Genomic DNA, 24,351 nt, shown 5'->3' with positions numbered 1-24,351 from the left:
AACAGTGAAAACATTCATCAAGATAGCTTTAACACGCATTAGGTAGAAGTCATGGCTCATGTTAACATTCAGCGAAAAAAACACGCCATAAAAACGTGTAAAACATAAAAACATAAAACGTGTAGGTTTGATAACAAAGCTCCAAATTCCTGTTATGGGCATGCCATATACAGTAAACCTGAACACCTGCTACGCTTATGTCACCCTGTTAAGCACGTGCGCCGGAGCATGATAACAAGCCGAACAGTAGAGTTGTTTTGCAATGAAGCCATCAGACATCAGACACTGTTGTCTAACGCTCCCCTCCCCCTCCCACGCCGCCGATTCTGGTACGTTTGAGGCGTTGTGCATGTTACCGTTTGGGGTGTTGTGCATGTTACCGTTTGAGGTGTTGTGCATGTTACCGTTTGAGGTGTTGTGCATGTTACCGTTTGATGTGTTGCGCATGTTACCGTACCGAGTCTAAATAGAGCTGTCAGGGGCAGCTGCTTTGGGTTTCAGACAAGACTCTGCTTTCGAATGCTGATGGAAGGGTGGAAGTGTAGACCTCGACTGAGTGTTACTGAGTGTAGACCTCGACTGAGTGTTACCTGTAGACCTCGACTGAGTGCTACCTGTAGACCTCGACTGAGTGTTACCTGTAGACCTCGACTGAGTGCTACCTGTAGACCTCGACTGAGTGTTACCAGGGAGAAAAGGGCACCCCCACGCAGTGCTGCTCTGGTGATCCTGACGCACGCGAACATTTGTCTCATGAACAGGCATCGTATCAACCGGGCGGTTATGCCGGAAATCCCGGGTGACTTGCTTAACCCGCCGACGTTTCATACATCAAACGGGCGCCGGATCCCCACAAAGTCGACTGATCGATCTTTGTCTCCGGGCCGCCCACGCTTCCCGCCACCCAGCGGCGCTGGCAGCGGCCGCTCTGTGCGTCACCTGTTGCTTCGAGCAACCCGACAGCTGCTTGGAGCCGGCTGGTTGCGTTGCAGCGATTTCCGCTGCAGGAACAGCGGCAAAAACTGGCGGCCGAGCCGGCCGGGGGGAGGGGGAGGGGGGCTGCAGCCCCCGCACCTTGCTGCGGACGTCGGCCGGCGCCCGGCGGTGTACTCCCCGCCCGTTGCGGTGGTGCAAAAAGGTCTTGACACTGAACATCTTCTGCCCACGTAGGCATGGTGGGAGTCGCTTGGGCGGACGTTCGTTGAGTTCCCCCCCCCCCCCTTCCCCTCTGCCATCTGCTGCACCCGATGCCCGGGCGTGTTTCGCCGTCTTGACGCCTGCTGTCGTGTTGTCTGGGTATCCGCCGCGCCAATGGCTGACCTCAGTCGCAGATGTGTCGGGCTCTGGCGATCCGCGATCCACGATCCGCGTCTGTGTCCGGCGCGAGCCGTTTGACTCGCCTGCTGTCAGTGGTGGCGGGCTTTCCATTGGAGCAGCAGGCCCGGCCCGTCACCGGGAGGCCGCGGGCCGGGGCGGCGCAGCTGCCCGAGTGTCACGCGCCGCTGCTCGCGTCTAACCGACAGAACGTCATCATGTACGAGTACCTGCCCGCCTTCCTGGGCGACACGGTGGACGCGTACGAGGGCTACCGAGCGGACGTACACCCAGGCATAAGCCACGTGTTCCAGTCGGCGGCCTTCAGGTGGGTGAAGCAAACTGCGGCGTGGTGGAGGCAGGTTTGCATGTCTGCTGCCGACGTCATGGGAGTGTAGCCACTTGCCTATGTGTCTATATCAGGCCGTGAACGAAGCAGTGCGAACGCTCCTCAATCATGTGCATTCTGGTGGCGTGCATGATGATTGTGTTGCGTTCTACAACGAATAAATTAGTCTATATTAGGGAAACAACCAGTCACGAAAAGTGCAGGGGTCTGGTTTTCTGAAATCAAATAACAAAACATCACCATTAATCTGTCATAAGTGTGTACATCGTTAGAAAAACTCGCTCGAAAACTACATTTTACGGGCTAATCTTTTTTGCTAACAATATAATCGCTTTCGTCAGATTGGAGACACGTTTGCCTTTTTTGTAATCGCCTGCCAATCATCCCCAGCCTTTCAATTCTATAGGTCAGTCGAGGACTGGTGAGAGAGAATAAACGAGTGACAGATCGCCAAATCCACACAGTTGACAGAATGGAGTCTCATGTAGTTAGCTTTCTCATCCGACGTTCGTAGACCTGAAAGCAAGTTATATTCGCGGGACCCACGTAAAGAACGTGAGGTGATAACAGTATTAACGGGGCTGACAAGAACCTGTTGGCGTAGTCAGTGGCATGAAAACAATAAAAACAAAACACCAATGTCAGTCGTAAAGCTGTCGTTTATCATAACCTCTCATTATCCCCCAATCCAGCCGTTTGCGCATACACACGTCAAAGTAATTTGTTGATGAAATAGGTGAGGGATAAGGCTTATGCAATGTTTTTCCATTTGGTGGGATGGGTGATTATATTCGTTGGAGGGCTACGATGGGTGGGATTACATTCGTTAGAGGGCTACGATGAGTTCTCTACTGTACATGGTGGTTTCGTTTTCTATATGTACTTCTACCCATGAAAAACATGCTTATCATCTCATGTGTATGTTGACATGTGTGGAAAGAGCATATCATTGTGACACATGGAAGGTGAGGACATGTTCAGATAAATTGTAGATAAGTTTAACACATAAACCATTAATAATTTGAAGTGTTCGGGTTTTTACAAACCCCGTATCGGTGCATTCTTAGTTCCCGTGCTCACTTCGCTATATCGCCAGTCGATTCAAATCACCATTGGTGCCGGTCGCCAAGCTGGCTCCAAAACTGACTCACGTCTGACCAGCTCATGCGCATTGCACTGCTATCGCCGGTTCAGAACACATTTCAGTCCTTGCGTGGCGTGGCGTGTCGGCTAGAATGACTTTCGTGACCAAAGCCTCTCTGCGGTCACCTTATCGTCGGTGGTTTCGGAAAGTACCGAAAACCGCGAGGTGAAAAAGTCGGTTGGCCAGCGCTCTGCGCAAGCACAGACGAGGTCAGCCGAGCTCGGCCGCGCGCGGCTCGCGCATCTCAAGGAAGCAGCAGTCGGACACTGCTGCCGAATGGCGTACTCTCCTCCCCTTCGGTCAGCGCTCTCAAGCACGGCCATCCGCGCGCTTTTCTATCCTCCGGCTGGATCGGACGTTCTATGGCACGGCCGTCATCGACGTCAGCCCGCTCTCCTATGCTCCGTTCGAGTGTTGTCATGCATGACCTTGCGTGACGGTGGGCCTAGATGCCGGTTGCTCGAAAAAATATGCCGGCTGCCTTGATGGGATGATGGGCGGTGGGGCCGAATCACTGCGTGGTGCACTTTAAGTTGCAAATGTGCAATCGTCTCTTCACGACTTGTGTATGCGATTTAGAAATGCAAGCGAGCCAGCGGCTCAGCTTGCCTTGGAAAGTTACGTGGGTTTGGCAGACAATTACGTGGGTTTGGCAGACAATTACGTGGGTTTGGCAGACAATTACGTGGGACAAGTTGGCAGACGCCTACTGCGAAACGCCTGAAATTGCCATCTGTGCTCAAATATGCTTGTGCCGGAAGTGAGCCGCCTGTTGTGGGTTCGCTCCAACAGCACGTGCTTTCAGGACACGATACTTTTAAGACTGGCCACATTGTAGAGGTATGAGCAGTAAGTGTTGGCCCACGTTGTCGTGGGTAATTTCGACATCTTCTGCACTCTATAAGGTGGATGGTACCAATTTCTCCAACAATTCTGCGCGTGATGGTCTGGGGAAAAACAACAAACGGGTGAGAGGGAAAAGTTTGACACGTCCTTCACAAGTTGTACGTATTTTTATGTTAAAACACGACCATCCATTCAAGTAGTGATTAACCCGCCAAGATGGCTCATATGAGTTTGTGTCTCCGTTTTTCCTAAGCTACAGAGGTCGTGGGATGTTCAACACTTCGGCTGGTTTCCGTCAGTGTTTTTGCATTAAATGAGTGTCAATGAGCGTCTAAATGAGCAGAAGTGGAGCTGAGCCCCATTTTTCATATATCTGCCGAACGCGCAACGCGTCTTTCATCGTGGACGGTGTAAGACACGACTCAATGTGATATAGGCGGGTACTAAATAGTCTGCTCTCTTGTCCTCCAGTTGAACACTTCTGATCGAACTCCGGTTTCCCTAGTTTTGTCATGCAAACCTCAAGCACCAGCGTACGCAGTGAAATCAGTGTCATGCCGTTGTGCAAATGCCATGGTCCAATGTTTCGTTTTCCATGCAACGGTCCGGGATTTATTTTTAGGCACTGGAAAAAGGTTCAACGACTTCTGTTGAAACCAAATGCTGTTATGTATCCGTCGCGTTGGGTTTGGTTATTTGGTTTGCGTGCTGGTACCCAACTGTAATGCAACCGTATCACCAACAAATTTGATGCTGAATACATCACAACGGTATGGACGCACGATCGCATGGCAATCCCGCTCCATTGTAATAATCTGTGATGGCATACAGTGCAATGGTCGTTCTGACCACTGTCCCCAGGTAATGGTCGTTCTGACCACTGCCTCCAGGTGATGGTTGTTCTGACCGCTGTCTCCAAGTAATGGTCGTTCTGACCGCTGTCTCCAGGCAAAGGTCGTTCTGACCACTGTCTCCAGGTAATGGTCGTTCTGACCACTGTCTCCAGGCAATGGCCGTTCTGACCACTGTCTCCAGGTAATGGTCGTTCTGACCACTGTCTCCAGGTAATGTCGTTCTGACCACTGTCTCCAGGTGATGGTTGTTCTGACCGCTGTCTCCAGGTAATGGTTGTTCTGACCGCTGTTTCCAGGTAATGGTCGTTCTGACCACTGTCTCCAGGTGATGGTCGTTCTGACCACTGTCTCCAGGTGATGGTTGTTCTGACCGCTGTCTCCAGGTTTGGACACACTATGATCCCTCCGGGCCTGTATCGACGAGACAAGCAGTGTAACTACAAGAAAACCGCCACCGGCGACGAGGCACTCCGGCTGTGCTCCACCTGGTGGGACTCGAACGTAAGTTCATCAGAAGTGTACTGCCGGACGTGCAGCGAGATTGCACTTTGTTAGGAGTCCATGGATTGACGAGGTAAATGTAGCGATTTCATTTATCCCTTACTTCAATTATCGCTGCAAGAGACAGACCTAAACTGGGCCTGCGCTTCACGTGCGACCCATCTTTTGTGAATTTGTATTGTCATAAAAGTGAGTGTCGGAAATACGTCAACTGGTCTCTGTGATGCAATCAAATACCGATCGTGTTGTGCACAAGCGGGAAATGCTTGTATTGAATCGCATTTATAAAACGGGAAAGAATGAACGCGAAATGGAAATGCATTAGCACTTATGCTCCGCTCCAGCGTCAATTCTAGTATTAAAATTCCAACGGAATATGCTTTAACAAAATATGTTTTTATGCCGAGATGTATTTTTTCTACCTAAATGTATTTTTTTTACCTAAATGTATCTTTTATGCCGAAATATATTCTTCCTGCCAAAGTGTATATTCGGAGGGCGTGCGTTTTAAAGCCAAGGGCCCAACATTAACAGGCGCTCGAGTGGTCAGCTAGATACCGTTCGCTCGGTTGTGGGGTCAGTTTGGCCCCCTGAGATCTCAGGAACTAAGAGTGCTGAAGACACCAAATCCACGGAGTGTGTTGACCCGTACGTGAACTCATTTAGGTCAAAGTTTGAGGTTCCTAGGTCATGACCTCCGGGTCAAGTAAGGTCAAAGAAAGTCAACTTTTAGGTTTGTCCCCAAATTGCCCCCAGAACCTAGAGAACTATTTCTAAGCACAAGTTATCATGCTCAGTTAAGGTCATTGACCTTGTTTGACCTTTTAAAGATCATGGTGACCAGTCATACAAGGCTGTTCTACTACTATAGACTACCAGAGTACCACTAGTAGCTTTTTTTGTTTTTTTAAGCAGTTAGTAGAGACTACTAGTTTTGCATTTGAATAAGCGACAAAGATTACGCTAGGCAGTATGTCTCTTAAAACAAAATGTTGACCTTCGTCATTTTATGTCAATGACCTGACTACTGAGAAGTCCGTGGAAGATGTATAATGCGGTTCATGTTGTCAATAAATTCGAAATGAGCATCAGAATTTATCCCATACTGCAACCCCTCGAGCAAAAAAAGGTTGTTTTGACTTTAGGCTGACCTTTGTACCGGACCTTAGGTCAACGTAATATGTTAATTCAATATTGTTGTTGCCCCAAAAAGCATCCAGAGATGTATGGCTTCGTCTAACCGTCAATTGTTGCATCAGGTTGAACGATTTCCTAGAAATTGACTTTTGAAGAATTGAATGAAGAAGAAGAAATGAAAGAAGTTGACCAGAAATTGACTTCGCTGAAACCATGGCCTGCTTTTGATCTGCCATAGGTTAGGGACCTTACCAGGTACATCTTAAGTTTTTGATGCCAAACGATCCGCTTTTCAATTGTCTACAGCTCTGCAAGATTTGGCGCAGCTGCCCCACGCCGTTCAGAAACCATTCTGCAAAAACCTTCGGGGAGGGGGGCTTGGCCAATTTGACCCCCACCCGAGCGCGTGTTCAGGGGAGAGCACAAGACAAAACACTGCTGCTGATGTTGTCTAGTTCAGAGCAGCTTCGTAAGCTGTCTGACATCACGACTTTTGTGGTTGTGGCGTCCATGGCATAAAGGGTATGTTCCTGCTTCAAGTAGTTGTTTCTTTAAGTCAAACAATGTCTGGCCTCGAGAATAGTGGTGGACCTTGGGCGATTTCCATGAACGACAGCTGTGCGATTAAGCAGTGGGTTTTGTCTGAAATAAATGCAGGCACGGTACCGAAAACTAATGTCCGAACATGAAATCCTTAGGCTGCTATTAGATTTTGAAAGAGTTACAGGGATTTTTTATAGTGGGCAGGCGTTAACACTTACTCTTCGAACGACTATCTGAATAACCGTGGGTGACATCACCTGGTTAGTCTATTTTTCTTCTGCGGCTTTCACGGCCGTCCCTGCAGGTGACTGGTGCGCGGGCTGTTAGCGGTCCAGAGCAGTGTACGCCGTCTCCGTGTTGGCCGGGCGGCAGGTCCGGCCGCCGCTCGCGGTCCGGGTTTTCCGGGCCAGATCCGCGGCTCATCAGTCAGTGCCGCCCGGATGCCGGCGGGCGCCGGCGGCCACCGCTCGGTCGGCCTTCCCACCTCCGAGGGGCGCGCTCGAACGCCGCACTGCCGGGTCGGGAGAGGAGAACGCGACTATTGTGGCGCGAGAGTCGACCACTCCGGCGGAGGACAGACTGCCGCGAACAAAAAGCTGGGCTGAGCGGCAGTGCTGAGCTGTTTATAGTTAACCGGCAGCCCCTCCCCCTTCCCCCGTCTTGACCGCAATATTTAGCAGGCTGTGGGGAAACCTTGCTTGCGAACTGCCTGCCCGCTACCGAGTCACATAATTCTGCCCGCAACAAACAGTGCACGAAGCGTAGTAGCACTGCAGTGTGCAAACTTAATATCACCATCGCCTCAAACGACGACACTAGGTAAGCTAGTCTAATGGCATGGGTCACCCCTCAACTGACGTATGACGCTGACGCTGGCGTATGACAGCGGTATCACCCCTGACGCCGCCACTGTGCGCCGGCAGGACGTCCTGCAGGACAGCACGGTGGAGGAGCTGCTGATGGGCATGACGTCGCAGATCGCCGAGCGCGAGGACGCCGTGCTCTGCTCGGACGTGCGCGACAAGCTGTTTGGACCGATGGAGTTCTCGCGCCGTGACCTGGGCGCGCTCAACATCATGCGCGGGCGGGACAACGGCCTGCCCGACTACAACACCGTCCGCAAGTGCTTCAAGGTCGGTCCCTACGGCCAGACGCCGAACTCACGAGGCTGTCTGCCGTGCCGCGAGTGGCCTGACTGATCGCGAATGGGACGCGTATGCCGACTGTCGTATTAGGTCTATGTGCTCATCGTTACACTGTTTTTCAGACAATCCGCAATTTCTTCCCCCCCCCCCCTCCGGATGCGTTGGCATCTCGACGTTCAAACAGCGTGCATGTGCATAGGGCGTTTCCATTTTCGCCAGCCCTGTACTTTTTTTAAAAAGTCGAGCAAATGTCAAGGCTGACTCCCCGACAGCTGCCGATGGTCACCAACCTGACGTCAGTCAACCCGGAGTTGAGTCGCGAACACCCGGAGATCTTCGACGAGCTGATGGAGGCGTACGGTGGTGACGTCATGAACATCGACCTGTACGTGGGTGGCATGCTGGAGAGTCGAGACGGACCGGGCGCGCTCTTCCGGGCGATCATCAAGGAGCAATTCCAGCGGCTGCGCGATGCCGACCGGTTCTGGTTCGAGAACTCTGAGAATGGGTGAGTGCTCGGTTGGCGCCGCGAACAAATGCTGCTGAAGGGGTTGCTGAGTGTAGACACTTGGGAACGCGCGAACAACAGCAGGGTTTCGTGCGGGGTTTTAGAAGAGTGCGTGCGTGTCGATGGTGGTTTTGCAAGCAGGGCGCTGGAGTCAGACGGCTGCAGTGCTTTTGATGGGATGATCTTGACTGTTCAAACGACGGTTCCCCTTACTCATCTGCCAAAAATTACACTAAAACTAATGTGATCGCTTTCGGACAATATGGGTATGAGGAAATAGTTAGCATGGAAGCCGTCAATATCGGGAGGGTTCAAAAGACCTAGCTGCACGATTCACGTCATCAGCACATCATGATTTCGATTCTTGACATTACCAACATCTCCATTTCTACCATCACAATGTCACCCTTGACTTACTAACTTGCATAGGCTCACAAATCCGCACGCCCTATTCGTTAGTGCAGTGGTGCAACAAGGCATAATTCGAGATACCTTTCGCGATGCAAACAAAGACATATGTTATACCGGCCGATCACACACGGTATAGCATAGGCATACGGTCTGGCGCACGATGCATGGCAGCCTTGATTGGGTTTTATGCTGACAGATTGGTGGGTTTTTGTAATGCAAACTTCATTAAAGCAAGTAAGATCGTGAAGCCCCTGAAGGGGATTCCTCCGCATCGTCGAGGGGTCATTGCCTAAGCTGCGCGACCCGTGCGTTTGGCAGGGTGTTCTCGGACACTGAGGTGGAGACCATCAAGAGGGTGCGCCTGTTCGACATCATCCTCGCTACGACGGACATCGCGCGGGGCGACATCCAGGAAAATGTGTTCTTCCACACGGCCGGCGACCCCTGTCCGCAGCCGTTGCAGCTGAACGCCAGCGAGATGGAGCCGTGCCGGTACCTCAGCGGCCACGACTACTTCCAGGTGGGTGCGCTGGAGCCGCCGGCGCGCGGCCGTACTGACGCGCAGGACCGATCGGGACGCCCCAATCGGTGCTGGCTTCGGCCGCCGCCTCCACCTGACCACCCGTGGGGTGCGCACAACCATGATGCCTTGATGAAGGGGATTGTGTTAACGTGTTCGGATTTAGGACATGAAGGCCAAATGGGTCCTCTTAGCAGTTGCCTTGCATTTCGGAACGTCATTTAAATACCGTTCGAGGCTGTGCCATGCCAACATGAAAAGTGTTATCACCAAGTTAACTAGAAATTCTAGTGTTGAGGTGCTCCACATATCAAATATGAAGTCGGTTTGCTGTTTGAAAGCACATTTTTGCTGAACATTTTTTCACATGTAGTAAGTAATGGCGGTAAGTATGTAGTAAGTAGACACCGACAAACCATGCAAACAGAAAAGTAAGGCCCTAAACTCCCTGAATATCATCACTGACTTTGGAGGTAGCTCTAGAGGTGCTCTAGTCTTCAATAATCGGGACGGGATGCACGAGAACCTCAGATCACTGACTGGAGGTAGCTCTAGAGGTGCTCTAGTCTTCAATAATCGGGACGGGATGCACGAGAACCTCAGATCACTGACTTTGGAGGTAGCTCTAGAGGTGCTCTAGTCTTCAATGATCGGGACGGGATGCACGAGAACCTCAGATCACTGACTCTGGAGGTAGCTCTAGAGGTGCTCTAGTCTTCAATAATCGGGACGGGATGCACGAGAACCTCAGATCACTGACTGGAGGTAGCTCTAGAGGTGCTCTAGTCTTCAATAATCGGGACGGGATGCACGAGAACCTCAGATCACTGACTTTGGAGGTAGCTCTAGAGGTGCTCTAGTCTTCAATGATCGGGACGGGATGCACGAGAACCTCAGATCACTGACTCTGGAGGTAGCTCTAGAGGTGCTCTAGTCTTCAATAATCGGGACGGGATGCACGAGAACCTCAGATCACTGACTTTGGAGGTAGCTCTAGAGGTGCTCTAGTCTTCAGTAATCGGGACGGGATGCACGAGAACCTCAGATCACTGACTTTGGAGGTAGCCCTAGAGGTGCTCTAGTCTTCAATAATCGGGACGGGATGCACGAGAACCTCAGATCACTGACTTTGGAGGTAGCTCTAGAGGTGCTCTAGTCTTCAGTAATCGGGACGGGATGGACGAGAACCTCAGATCACTGACTTTGGAGGTAGCCCTAGAGGTGCTCTAGTCTTCAATAATCGGGACGGGATGCACGAGAACCTCAGATCACTGACTTTGGAGGTAGCTCTAGAGGTGCTCTAGTCTTCAATAATCGGGACGGGATGCACGAGAACCTCAGATCACTTCTTGCCACTCAAGATCCATACGCAAGCTGTGCCAAAATTCAGAAACATTGGCGACGTGCGTGGGTCCCCAGACGTTTTGAGTTTGCCGCCTGCTGCTATCCCATGGCCGGCCGTGTCTGATCGGCCGTCTCTGTCCGCAGGGAAGCGAGGTGCCCTACATCTACGCCTGCATCTTCCTGGGCGCCGTGCCGTTACTGACGGCCGGCGCCGCATACGGCGTGGTCAAGCTGATGAACCGCCGCCGCCGCCGCTACCGCATGCTGCAGGAGGAAAACAACAATGGCAAGTCCACTGACAAGATGTTTGTCACGGAATGGCTGCACCAGAACCACAAGCGCAACGTCAAGATCAAGTTCGGCCCGGACGTGGCCTTCGTGACGCTCAACAGGAAGGGCGTCAAGCTGCGTACAGCGCGCTTCAAGGGCACCGAGACGGTGGTGGTCGAGGTGACTGAGGACTCGCAACACAAGCCGCTCTGTCTCATCAGGGTACCCAACGACCACGACGTGGTGTTGGAGTTCGACAACCTGAACACGCGCAAGCGCTTCCTTTCGAAGTTGGAGCAGTTCCTGGCTGGCCACCGCAAGACCATGGAGACCGTTTCCACTTTTAAGGAGCACATGCTGCAAAACGCCGAGACCAAGGAACGCCGCCAGAAGCGACTGGAGCACTTCTTTCGGGAGGCGTACGCACTCACCTTTGGCCTCAAACCGGGAGAGAAGCGGAAGATGGAGGTCTCCAACGACATAATCATGGTGATGCGCACGTCACTCACCAAAAAGGAGTTTGCCAGCGCGTTAGGCATGAAAGGCGACGCTGTGTTTGTGCACAAGATGTTCAATGTGGTCGACAAGGACGGCGATGGTCAGATCAGCTTTCAGGAGTTCCTGGACACCGTTGTCCTCTTCTCCCGCGGGACGATCGACAACAAGTTGCGCATCATCTTCGACATGTGCGACAACGACCGCAACGGCACCATCGACAAGGACGAGCTGTCCGAGATGCTGCGCTCTCTGGTCGAGATCGCCAAGACCAACAGTCTAACGGACTCTGAGGTGACCGACCTCATCGACGGCATGTTTCAGTCGGCCGGGCTCGAAGACAAGGACGTCATGACTTACGACGACTTCAAGCTGCTCATGAAAGAGTTCAAGGGTGACCTAATCGCGATCGGCCTGGACTGCAAGGGGGCTAAACAGAACTTCTTGGACACATCTACCAACGTCGCCAGGTGAGCTGTCCAGCACAGACGTGTAACTCAAGTAAACGGGTCGGATTAATAGCATTCTCTGAAAGGCTGTATTTCATGGCGCTGCATTTGCACAGCGTAGCCAGGAAAACACACAAAACATGTGCATTTTGTTCAGGTTTTGGTTGACTCGACATTCCATGTGGGAAGACTAAGACATAAATTGTCAATAAAGTTAACTGGCTAGTGCATTGAGTTCATTAGTTGCATGTATGAAAACACTCACCGATGTTCGGCCGCGTTTCTCGTAGCACTTCAACATTTGCCAACAAATGATCCCAGTATCAGTCATGTGCCGTTGTTTGTAGTTAATCTCACACTGACCGTTTGTGTGCACTGCGCATTACTTAGCGCTTCTCAAGTTTTGCTAACACTTTGTTGTGGTTCTGCCCCAGAATGCCTAGTTTCCACATGGACGCCTTTAACGAGCGCCGCGAGCACTGGTTCTGGAAACGCTGGGACAGCTGGGTGACATTCCTGGAGGAGAACCGACAGAACATCTTCTACCTTTTCGTCTTTTACGTCATCACGATCGCGCTGTTCGTGGAGCGATTCATCCGTGAGTGACTTGGCTGTTCGTGGAGTGATTCATCCGTGAGTGACTTGGCTGTTCGTGGAGCGATTCATCCGTGAGTGACTTGGCCGTTCGTGGAGCGATTCATCCGTGAGTGACTTGGCCGTTCGTGGAGCGATTCATCCGTGAGTGGCTTGGCTGTTCGTGAAGCGATTCATCCGTGAGTGACTTGGCCGTTCGTGGAGGGATCCATCCGTGAGTGACATGGCTGTTCGTGGAGCTATTCATCCGCGAGTGACATGGCTGTTCGTGGAGCGATTCATCCGTGAGTGACTTGGCTGTTCGTGGAGCGATTCATCTGTGAGTGACTTGGCTGTTCGTGGAGCGATTCATCCGTGAGTGACATGGCTGTTCGTGGAGCGATTCATCCGTGAGTGACATGGCTGTTCGTGGAGCGATTCATCCGTGAGTGACTTGCTGCGTCCGACCCCAAACATGTCCATAATTTTTATTCCTGTGTGCAAACCAGCCTTTGTCCTCAGACGCAGCGAGGCAGGGCAGGTTGCCTCTACTAGCTATCACTGCGCTGGAGCCTCCAGCCTCGCTGCCTCTGCCGTGTGGTTCTGGTCAGCCCCGCTAACGGCCGTGCGCCGCTGTCCCGCAGACTACAGCTTCCTGGCCGAGCACACAGACCTCCGGCACGTCATGGGCATCGGCATCTCTATCACGCGCGGTTCGGCGGCCTCGCTGTCCTTCTGCTTCTCGCTGCTGCTGCTCACCATGTCGAGGAACATTCTGACGCTGATGAAGAACTACTCGATCCACCAGTACGTCCCGATCGACTCGCATATCCAGTTCCACAAGATCGTGGCGTGCACGGCGCTCTTTTTCACCATCCTGCACGCCGTCGGTCATCTGGTCAACTTCTACCACATGTCCACCCAGAGTCTGGACAACCTGCGCTGTCTCATCAAGGAGATGACGTTCCAGAGCGACGCGCGACCCGGCATCGGTTTCTGGCTCTTCAACACGCTCACTGGTGAGGAAACGTGAGGAATCGCTGACGCTGAATAGCACACTACCGCGGTAGCACGAGTCACCCGCGCCAGCAGCCATTTTTTCATGTGAAGCTCGGTAATTCATCCCACGAGATATTCTGACGGCCGTTTGCGGTTGAACCTTGCATGCCAGTCAGGAATGTAGTTCAACATTTGGAGTCGGTCAACTAGGAGCCCCAGCGTCGTCCCCGACATGTCTCCCCCAACTTTGAAAAGCAAGAGGGCCAAATCCAGATAGCAACCCGTTCGTGGCTCCACTTTGGGCTAAGTTGTTTCGTTTTGCTGGGTTTAGCCCCTCCCTCAACTCATTTGAGAAATTACATTTCTACTAACGGAGGTATAATATGGTGTCAAACTGTTTTGCTAATTTTATCTTTTATGCTATCATATTTGCGACAACCTTCAAAGATGAGCAAACACACCGTAGCAGCAACTAAATACAGTGGGTTTGAAGTACGTGCAAATTACGTTGTTTTTATCACACAGGCGTGACGGGGGTCATCCTGTACATAATCGTCATCATCATCTTCGTGTTCGCCCACCCACTGGTTCGGAAGCGGGCGTACAAGTACTTCTGGTACTCCCACTCGCTCTACTACCTGCTCTACATTCTGTCACTGACGCACGGGCTCGCCCGGCTCACCGGCGCCCCAAGGTAAGCATGAAAACATGGCTAGCAGATGGCAGCAGTCGTCCACCACCTTGTGGGTATAGGCTGGCAACATCTTTGCGATTTTCCACGTCAGGTTGTAGCCGGTTTAATGATGCGTTGCTGATTGGTGGACACAACTACCTGGCACCTGGCTGTATTGTGGCTGCATGGTCTAATAGTTATTTGCGCAGTTTAAATTGCCAGGTTCTGGTACTTTGTTAGCAAAATGACCCAAACGCATCATTGTATTACCAAACAGATTCTGGATATTCTTCATTGGGCCGGCGATCGTCTACACGTTTGATAAGATCATCAGCTTGCGCACCAAGTACATGGAGTTGGACATCATCGAGACGGAGCTGCTTCCTTCGGACGTCTTGAAGATCAAGTTCTACCGGCCGCCCAACTTCCAGTACCATTCAGGTAAGAGTTGTCACCATGTGCGAGTCGGTGGAAAACGGGGTTCGGAATGGCTATGAAATAACCAGCGCAAGCTCCGAGACTGCCGAGATTCGATGAGGCTCGTTTTACACCAATAATACGGATGAGTTTGAACCAGGTCACCAAAATCTTTCACCCAACACACCTTTATGAAACACAGTACTAAAACCGATGGACCATCACGCACTTAACACACCACATACAGTGGACGGTTCGCCAGCTTTAGCTGGCGAACTTTAGCCAAGCCGTTCTGAACGAGCTTATGTAACGTAGTACCTCGCCTAGCGAACGGACGCCATGAGTGCACTTGTGCCGCTTCAGCCGGCGCACGATGGTGCATCTGTGACACGGGACCTGTTGACCCCAGGCGAGTGGGTGCGCGTGGCATGCACGGGCGTCGGCGACGAGTACCACAGCTTCACGCTCACCTCGGCACCGCACGAGAACTTCCTCTCATGTCACATCAAGGCGCAGGGACCCTGGACCTGGAAGCTAAGAAACTTCTTCGACCCGGTCAACTACGTGCAGGACGAGGATGCTCCTCCGCCGCGGGTGAGTGGCCGACGCGGCCGGCTGTTGGCGCCGCCGAGAACATGTGATGGGCAGCTCTGCGCAGGACCCTGTGAAATTCTGGTCGTTCATATCATGTGCGCGTGCATAATATGGTGTGTTAGTCGATTTGGTAGTTCAGTTCACTGTAATCAACGTGATATTCATCCGATCTCAAATTGCTGCGTACAACTCGTCATTCGCGTCGTTTGCTTCGTACGTATATAATGAGTATGGTGCGTACGTCTCGCCTGCACCGATTGAGCTCGTGACAGACCGAGTTTCCCTATTCTCGTGATACAAATTGGTTGCTGTTCCTCCTGTGCGCTGTGGAAGCGCGCCGTCTTCCTCATGTGGACGCATCCTCACCTCCGCGTCACCTCAACAATTGCGTATAAAAGGGAGCCCCTGACCTCACGGTGCCTCCCCAGATGCGCCTGGAAGGGCCGTTCGGCGGCGGCAACCAGGACTGGTACAAGTTCGAGGTGGCCGTCATGGTGGGCGGCGGCATCGGCGTCACGCCGTACGCCTCCATCCTCAACGACCTGGTGTTTGGCACGTCGACCAACCGCTACTCGGGCGTCTCCTGCAAGAAGGTGGGCGTGCCCGGGATATGTCAGACGAGGTCGTGCGTGTTTAAGTAAGGTTTCTGCGCGTGGTGGTATGCGTGTGTTGCGCTGCACCGGGCCGTCGCTGTGTCCTTGCGCCGCCGGCCACTGCTGGCACGAGAGCCTCCCTACAAGAGCGAATTTATACTGAGGAGCTTATTGGTCAGCACACGAGCCAGATGATGCTTGCGCACGACTCGGCGCGTTGTGGCTCCGGTACACCCGACAACACATACTCATGTAAGCCGCAGACCTAGGATGAAGCGAGTGACCAGGGGATTTGTGAGATCGTAGGTCCGGTCAGACACCACCAAAGGCTGTCTCCACGTCTATGGCTGTGCGCCCTTAACCACGGTACCCCACCTCCACCTTTTTTAGCTTATGGTAGTATTTAAGCGGGGCAAAAACGGAACCGGATGCACTGATCAGACGCTCAGCTGGCAAGGGTCCCACGCAACTGACGAACTACATTGGCAAGGGCCCGCTGGATAACAACCCTGGGGGCCTCCCTCGGCCTTCACGAATCCACACAAGCTCCATGCATTCGGGGCCCCACCACACTCACTCCAAGCATACACATACGCTGGCGCCCACGTCACCGCACTTATTCTTAGCTCGCATACGACTGAGACCCCCTTCCCCTTTTTGTCCAATGCCTTTGCATTATAATTGGCTCATCTGTCTGAGTCCTCGTTGAGCTAACTTAAATTCATTGATCACATTTCAAACATTCAATAAAGCCACGTTTAAACCTTGTTTAAAGTATATCATGCTAATTTGTTAGCTCGGCACCGACGCAGCTACTGGGCCGACGTCAGGTGCCCGAAGCTAGACGACGACTCGTTCCCTCGCCTAACCTCCAGGGTGACGCCTCCCTGTTTGGGCGGCGCTTCTCGCGTTCCGTCTGCGGCGGGCGGCCCATCATTCATTCTGCCACGCCCACCGCTCACAGCTCTCCGCTGCCGCGCACGCGCCTTGGACAGCGCCTCGTCCAGCAGGGAGAGGAAAAACACGGAAAGGAAAAATCAAAAGAACAGGGAGTGCACGCGCTTGTTACGGGAACCCGCGCAGCGCACGGGCTGGATGGAGCTAGACCGCGCTGAACTAAACAACGAGACGAGCAGAAAAAAAACAACAACCAAAATTACAAGCGCGCGGATACCTTGCTAAACCAGTTAATCTATCGGGACGGATGGGTGATAGGCAAAGAAGAGGACCGCCCGCGCATAACGAGGTCCGTGCAGGCGCGCTGGATGGAGTTGGCAAGAGCTCAGAGTCCCACGGCGGATCCAAAGGGGAGAAGGAAAGCGAACGACTAACTAAGCTGAAAACGAGCCTAAGCATGCACGCGCGTCGCACGAGATCATCCAATCCATCGGCCTAGGCAAAGCGATCAATAACGAATGGGGAGAGGGCAGCGTGGTCGTGAGGCAGGCAGGGCATGCGCGCTGGACAGGCTCAGGTGGCGGAAAAATAAAGGGAACAAGAATGGAAGAACCGTCCAACTAACCAACAGGCTACCTCCATAGCCCCAGGAGACCCCCAGGGACATGCCAGCGCGGCCCGTACGCCGGGCCGGGCCGGGCCGCGGAACCGGTGAGGGCCCCGGCTAACCGCTGAACCTCTACATGGTCACCTCCGACGGTAAATTCAAGACAGTTCCGGCGCGGCTCAACGGCGCGAGCCGGTGCACCCAGCGTGCGTCCACAGTCCGGCCACAGCGCCATCCCATACCGGGCGCAACTGTCCTTTCGCCGCCTGGCCCAATCACATTCAGCCTCGCTTCCACGCTAAACCATCGAAGTGCAAACCATCGCGTGTATTCACAACAAAAATACAAAAAAATAACTCACACATTGACACACCGATCCATTGCTTCACGTGGGCTCAGTGCCGAACCGCGTGATACTTCACACACACGCACATGCACACTCACACGCACGTGCACACGCACACGCACACGCACACGCACACGCACACGCACACACACACACGCACACACACACGCACGTCACGCCACGCCACGCCACGCCACGTCACGCCACGCCACGCCACGCCACGCCACGCCACGCCACGCCACGCCACGCCACGCCCACACACACCACACACACCACACACATACCACACACACCACACACACACCACACACATACCAGCACACCACATCACACCACATACACCACATACACCACATCACACCACATACACCACATACACCACACACACACCACACCGCACTACACCACACCTGCGCCTGCGCCCGTCCGGTGGGGAGGGACAAAAAGGCACGCTCGAAGCGCCAGCCGTCCACGGCCTGGCGGGATGGGGACAGCAGCCCGGGCACTCACATCCTGCGTGTTTTCGCCGGAGTGCGGTCGTCCGCTGAGTGGGATGTCGCGCCACCAGGTGACGTGAGCTGGGGCCTCGGAGTGTCTACCTCGAGGCGCGGCTGCAGGTGCCTGGTGCACTCCCTTGCACTAACCGCCCTGCGGAGCCATTTGCATGATGTTTTATCAATTCTCGACGTCCTCTAACTGGGTCGGCCCGCCCCTGCCTTTTGGGTGACTCAATAGTTTTGCCGCCTCGCCTCCTCCGCCCAATATATCGCCGGGCCGGCCCGACCGGCTTCCAGAGCCCCGCCTCCAGCGTGCCCCTGGGCCAGATCTCGAGCGCGGTGTCGCCGGCGACGGTGCAATGTCCTCACGCTCTCGCCTCGGGCGGGCCCTGCACGTCCCCTGTGGCCCAGTTCTCACGTGACGTGATGCTTCCGATGCCAGCTTTGGCGACGGCAGCGCCGGCGCGGCGGGGCTCCTGGGGCGGAGCGGCAAACATCCAGAACAACACGTCACTTAAACATTCCTGCGTGCACGTTGTCGCCGGTGATCTGCCTCTCGCATCCATTAATCTTGACGCCATCGACCATTTCGACAGATGGGTCATAGCCGTTCCGGGGGGCACATCTGACGTCGCTTCGTCGATGCGGGCCGATCGGCTGGAGCGTCGGGCCGATGCGCATTCTTCTCTCGGCCTGGTGGTCGTGTTTTGTACGGCATGCGGTTGCTCCAGACCAGGCCGGCTCGCTTGCTGTCCCATGCTCCGCGCGGGAAGCCTCGCCGGACCAGACGGGCGCAGCAAAAAATGAAAAAGCATGAACATGTACGCCTACATGAGCGAGATTCTGTTCTCTGTATAACACTTCACAATGAGATGCATCTTGTTTTTTTCCGACAGGTCTATTTCCTGTGGATTTGCCCATCACACAAGAGCTTCGAGTGGTTCATTGATGTTCTCCGTGATGTGGAGAGAAAAGATGTCACTCAAGTCCTGGAGATGCATATCTTCATCACGCAGTTCTTTCACAAATTCGACTTGAGGACAACTATGCTGGTAAGACGGCGGGAGCACCTTGAAACGTTCCTAGCATTTGTGTTCACTACCATGCGCCAAGCGACCTTGTAGAGATAATACAGCACTCTGCTGCTGTCATCAACAAGGCAATCCCGACCGTTGTTCTTTTGCAAGGCTATCACTAGTCTAGTAAAAATGCTTAGTTATGCTATCTTTTACGACATGCCACAAAATAATGCGAGCGCGACGTAAGCATAGAGTAATAGCACGAGCGCAACGCAATGCGATGTGTGCCGTAAAAAGTGACCTCAATTTGCGCATTTCCAGTACATCTGTGAAAACCACTTCCAAAGGCTGTCGAATCGCTCGATGTTCACGGGCCTAAAGGCCGTGAACCACTTTGGAAGACCGGACATGGCGTCCTTCTTCAAGTTCATCCAGAAGAAACACAACTACGTACGTAACGCTGCAATGGCGACCGTCGTGCTATAATCAAGGGCACCACTTTTTAACTTGGTTTTCTATGTACCTTTTCGTTGTTTTTTCTCTTCATTTGCTATCGCTTGGCCTTAAAGCAGGGCTGGCATTTGGCTGAAATGTGCGGTTTGCATGAGAAACGTCACAAGCGCTAAACATATTCACCTGATAGTGCATGCGTTGTTTTGCATAAGGATCTTGGGCATCGCGGATTCTGTCACCTGGTCATAATAAGGATAAGTGAAAATACATCATCTGTGGACCGGCTAGCTATACTCGCGTTTGGCAGCATCGGTGGCGGACCCTGCTGCCTCGTGCTGTCCTGGTCACAATTGCTAACGTGCTTTCCGACAGGTGTCCAAGATCGGCGTGTTCAGCTGCGGGCCGCGGCCGCTCACCAAGTCAGTCAGCACGGCGTGCGACGACGTCAACAAGGGCCGCAAGTTACCCTACTTCATCCACCACTTCGAGAACTTCGGCTAGGCGCGGTCGAGCGGCAGCGCGGCCGGCCGGACCGCCCGCCCGACCCGGTGGCCACGGGCCGGCCGCGCCTCCCTCCGTGTTGGCTCTGATGAGGCTGGCGGCCCTACAGCGGGCGCTCACGTACTGTGCGGCACGCGACGGCGCATCTGTGGTGGCGCGATGGGGCGCTACGGTCGTGGCACGGGCTGCCTTGCCGGGGCGTGCTGCGCGCTGCCGGCACCGCACGCGCACCGCGGGTGGCGCGCGTGCGCTCGGACGCGGCGGTTATGTCGCCGAAGTGCGGCGAGCGTGCGCTCCGACGGCGTTGTGCGGTCCGGCGACCGAGAGCCGGCCGTTCGGTGGCTCGTCGCGCGAACTGTGTTCCTACTTGGGGACAGGTGTGCGGATTGCACGGCGTGTGAGAGAGCTCTGAGGGCGTCAGCGCCCGCATCATTGGACAGTGCGTGTGCCGTCATGTTAGCTAGGTCCAACGGAGCGGACAGCCCACGGCCGCGCGCGCATCCAGAATGGAAGTAAGACACAGCAGACCGGCCTTGTCGTGGCTGGTCTATACGGGATAGAAGTCTTTCGTAATATTAACAGCCGACCGTGTGGCACCGGTGTGGGGTTCTGGCTCCAACACGCTGGCTGATGGCATCGTCCCCACAGCGTACGTGCTTGTCATTACGAAAGCGGCGGTATTAATGAAAGAATGCTCTTAAATCCGTTTATTTATACACTCACGCGTATGTTTTGGAGTGAGACATGGGTCTGAAGTCTTTTATTCGGCGGCAGTGGAAAGACGACGGACGTGTTTACAGTTCTGTCGCTCCGTGTACGTCGCCAATGTAAGTTTTGCAGCAGTCGTTTAAATCTTTTGGCTTTCTGTGACCCACACGAGTCTAGACGCAGCGTAGTTTTAGTATGGCCTATATCTTGATGAATATTTGCTGAATAAACATCCGTGTAAAATGTAGTTTCGCCCCTTCAAAGCAAACGTTCCCACGGTGGGCTGTAAATTCCAACTGGCCAAAGTGGAAATCTGTCGCATGCCAAAAAACGTCAAAGGCTCCTGTGACGTGCAGCCGGTCCGGATCAGCAGCAACAGGCACTTAAGGCTGGTGGTCCTGTGCATGCGTGAGCAGTGATGTACTGAAAGATGCAAGCCTGCAAGTGAATACGGAGCAAGTGATGTACCGGAAGGCAATCGCTCGGGGCACTAGGTACTATGGCCTTTCCCGGGTCAGACTAAAAAAGGCCGTATCCGTTGTGAGAAAGGGCTGTGCCACAGCCCAGCTCAGCGACCGACACACCTTCTCCGAGCCGCCAGACCAGGCAGGCCGCCAGACCGGCCGTCCCGAAACCTAGCGCTCAAGGTCCACACCCGGCCGTCATCGGAAGTGCCGCCGGACCAGCCTGTCCCGGGGGCTGGCGCTCAAGGTCCACACCCGGCCGTCATCGGAAGTGCCGCCGGACCGGCCCGTCCCGGGGGCTGGCCCTCAAGGTCCACACCCGGCCGTCATCGGAAGTGCCGCCGGACCGGCCCGTCCCGGGGGCTGGCGCTCAAGGTCCACACCCGGCCGTCATCGGAAGTGCCGCCGGACCGGCCCGTCCCGGGGGCTGGCGCTCAAGGTCCACACCCGGTCGTCATCGGAAGTGCCGCCGGACCGGCCCGTCCCGGGGGCTGGCGCTCAAGGTCCACACCCGGTCGTCATCGGAAGTGCCGCCGGACCGGCCCGTCCCGGGGGCTGGCGCTCAAGGCATACGACTGCCCACCCAAAGGGCGGGAGCCTGCCCGGAGGAGGGGATGGCAGTCGATGCCACGCAACCCACGCAACCTGCAGCTTGACAAGATCGCCATGTCCAGGGGTGAAAAAACTTCTGATTTACCGGATATGATCGGTGACAAAAACGTTTGCAAACCAATTGGTGACCAAATTGTGAAAATGGATACAAATTTCAACAGACAAGACCGCATTGCAACGGATTACCCCAGCTCGACGAAACTCAAAGCTAAGTATCAGTCTGTACTCGCTAGCGCTTGCGGCGTGAGCAAATGTGGAAACGTTGACGTTTGGTTGTATGAGCAGGCAACACGTCCTCGAGCAAACTTAGTATTGATCCTTGCTAAGAGAACCGCGTTTAGTACCGATTCGTGCTAAAAGTCGCAGTTTGATAAGCATAGATACTAAATAACGCAGTCCGGTAACTCGGCGCCCAACAAAGGAAATGAGGCTATTTAGAGGTGACCCTCGTGAATTTCTTTTCGTTCGATGCAGGTAGAAGGCATCCACCACTTTGGGACCCCAATTCCCATTCGAATGCGAGGTGTTCCTGGGACGCGGCAAGATCGGTCACTTGGTGTTCAGTGAGGAGCATCGTGGAGGTGGTTAGGAAACGTGTCTGGAGAAACTCTTGGGCGCAATTTACAGAAGAGTGTTATCTAGCGGCTGAGTGTGATATTGATATATCCTCGACTACAGTACCTTGGGAAAGATATTGTCATATGGGTAGTGCGAAGAATGGGATACTGGTCTCGAGATGTGGTCAGCATCAGACTTGGGTTGGACGCGCAACACGTTCTCGAGCCTAATTAGCACAGATTCCTGCTTACAGGGGAACCGTGTTTAGTACCGATTTGTGCTAAAACGGGCAGAGTTTAGCACGCATAGATACTAAACAACGCAGTCCGGTAACCCGAGGCTCAACAGAGGAAATAGGCTATTTAGAGGTAGACGTCGTGAATTTCTTTTCGCTCTATGGGAGTGGAAAACCTTCACCATTTGGCCCTACCAATTCTCATTTGATTGCGAGCTGCTTCCACAAACAAGTCAGTCACCAATCCGCCACCCAACACAGTGACCGCGACGAAAATGGGCGGTTGGCGTCAGGTTTTGTGCGTTCCGAGGTATTCTTTGAGTCTGGCTCCCGGATGCTGTCAGGTATTGCTGTCGTCACTAAACCATTCCGTGACGCCATCAAACAATGACGTAATGGGGCGCAATTTTTCAAACTTCGAAATTTTGCTACTTATGGTCGTTTTTAAACCTTGAAATCTTGTCAATAGTTACAAGTAAGCTTTTCCAACATATTTGATGCTTATCTTAATATTCTCAAATGTGGAACATTCCTTTTAACGCAAAACCAGGTCTTTCAGTACTACAATCTGTGTCATCATCAATCATCGACACTCAGGCCATGGGGCAGCGATCGGAGGTACTGAATATCGCCATTTTCAGGTGGCATCCTGCATAACACACCACGCACGAAACGAAACGAAGCGGAATATATAACACAAAAATGGTTCCAGCGGGAGAGACTGTGACGACGGTGGGAAACGCCGCGCTAGTAACGGCGGCAACGGCAACGCGAAGCATCCGTTGAATTTCTTAGTGATTGTATCGGGCCTAATAACGCAAAAGTGTATGTGCTGTGCAACGGCTCTGTTTTCAGGGCAACTTCGGACAAATACTGCTGAATGGTCTCTGACCGGGCTTTTGATTGATGGTGTAGAGCGGTTTTCCTGGAACTACGACGGCCCACCAATGAGATGGATTTTGAAAGGGCAGATTTGTGAAGCTTAACTGAGGCCCAACTAGGATGGTTAAAGAGGTCCCATCTGGCCTAGGTATATAGGTCCCATCTGAGCTGTTGTATGTGTCCCAGTTGGACATACCCATGTGGGCCCCAGCTGAACATGTCCCCGTGGTCTCAACTGTGTAGCCCAAGTGGGCCCGATGTTGTATACAGCTAGGATCCATGTGGACCCCAGGTGGGTTGCCCATGTGAGATCCACCTGGTTTCCCATGACATGCCCACATGGGACCGAAATGGGTCTTAACTGGGCAGTCCAGGTGGGCCCCATGTCGGCTCCAGTTTGGCCTTGTATGAGCCACGGGTGGGTTTCCCATGTGGGATCCAAGTAGTTGCACATGGCATGCCAACATCGGCCGAAGTGGGCAGCCCTGACAGGTCCCATATGACTGCCCATCTCGGATCCACATGGAGCCCAGTTGGGTATGTAGGCTGAGACGCATTCTGAGCACGAACACGAACTCTGAACGATAAAGCTGTTGTTTTCTGTCCGGAAACAACTTTTGGAAGAAGACTCATTCAAAAAAGCATTTTGTAAAATATTTGGCTTCAGTAGCTCTCCCCCCAAGTCAGGCCAACGTGCGTCTGGGACGTCCAAATACAAAATAAATGCGAGGATATGGGAGGACCATAAAGCATCAAGCTGAAGCCCTGATCATGGCCCACTTGAAGCCCATGCCCAAGATGCCCCTGTGCCACCCATTTTTGTATGTTGGCGGTGATCCATATTAATGCACATTACAATTTAATAACGGGGCTGGGACATACTCATTTCCCCC

The 24,351-nt window shown here is 53.3% G+C and overlaps 1 protein-coding gene across 1 annotated transcript in view; it reads left to right on the top strand.

The window, feature by feature from the left end:
• The window catches only part of LOC119109308 (dual oxidase), a 65,015-nt gene extending 44,049 nt beyond the window's left edge, over positions 1-20,966 (top strand). Inside the window, exons 7-21 of the mRNA XM_037232905.1 lie at positions 1,524-1,642; positions 4,891-5,008; positions 7,612-7,821; positions 8,106-8,341; positions 9,071-9,272; positions 10,761-11,851; positions 12,265-12,428; positions 13,048-13,422; positions 13,928-14,096; positions 14,353-14,516; positions 14,902-15,086; positions 15,515-15,679; positions 18,923-19,078; positions 19,367-19,495; positions 19,871-20,966. Coding sequence (XP_037088800.1) covers positions 1,524-1,642; positions 4,891-5,008; positions 7,612-7,821; positions 8,106-8,341; positions 9,071-9,272; positions 10,761-11,851; positions 12,265-12,428; positions 13,048-13,422; positions 13,928-14,096; positions 14,353-14,516; positions 14,902-15,086; positions 15,515-15,679; positions 18,923-19,078; positions 19,367-19,495; positions 19,871-19,999 — 3,612 coding nt within the window. The 3' untranslated portion in view covers positions 20,000-20,966. The remainder of the gene's footprint in view (positions 1-1,523; positions 1,643-4,890; positions 5,009-7,611; positions 7,822-8,105; positions 8,342-9,070; positions 9,273-10,760; positions 11,852-12,264; positions 12,429-13,047; positions 13,423-13,927; positions 14,097-14,352; positions 14,517-14,901; positions 15,087-15,514; positions 15,680-18,922; positions 19,079-19,366; positions 19,496-19,870) is intronic.
• Positions 20,967-24,351: the final 3,385 nt, after the last annotated feature.

Source organism: Pollicipes pollicipes, unplaced genomic scaffold (genome assembly GCF_011947565.3).
Source record: "Pollicipes pollicipes isolate AB1234 unplaced genomic scaffold, Ppol_2.1 Scaffold_7231;HRSCAF=8579_pilon_pilon_pilon, whole genome shotgun sequence".
NCBI lineage: Eukaryota > Metazoa > Arthropoda > Thecostraca > Pollicipedomorpha > Pollicipedidae > Pollicipes > Pollicipes pollicipes.
Note: the sequence above shows the minus strand (reverse complement) of the source record. Positions and strands in the feature narration are given on the sequence as shown.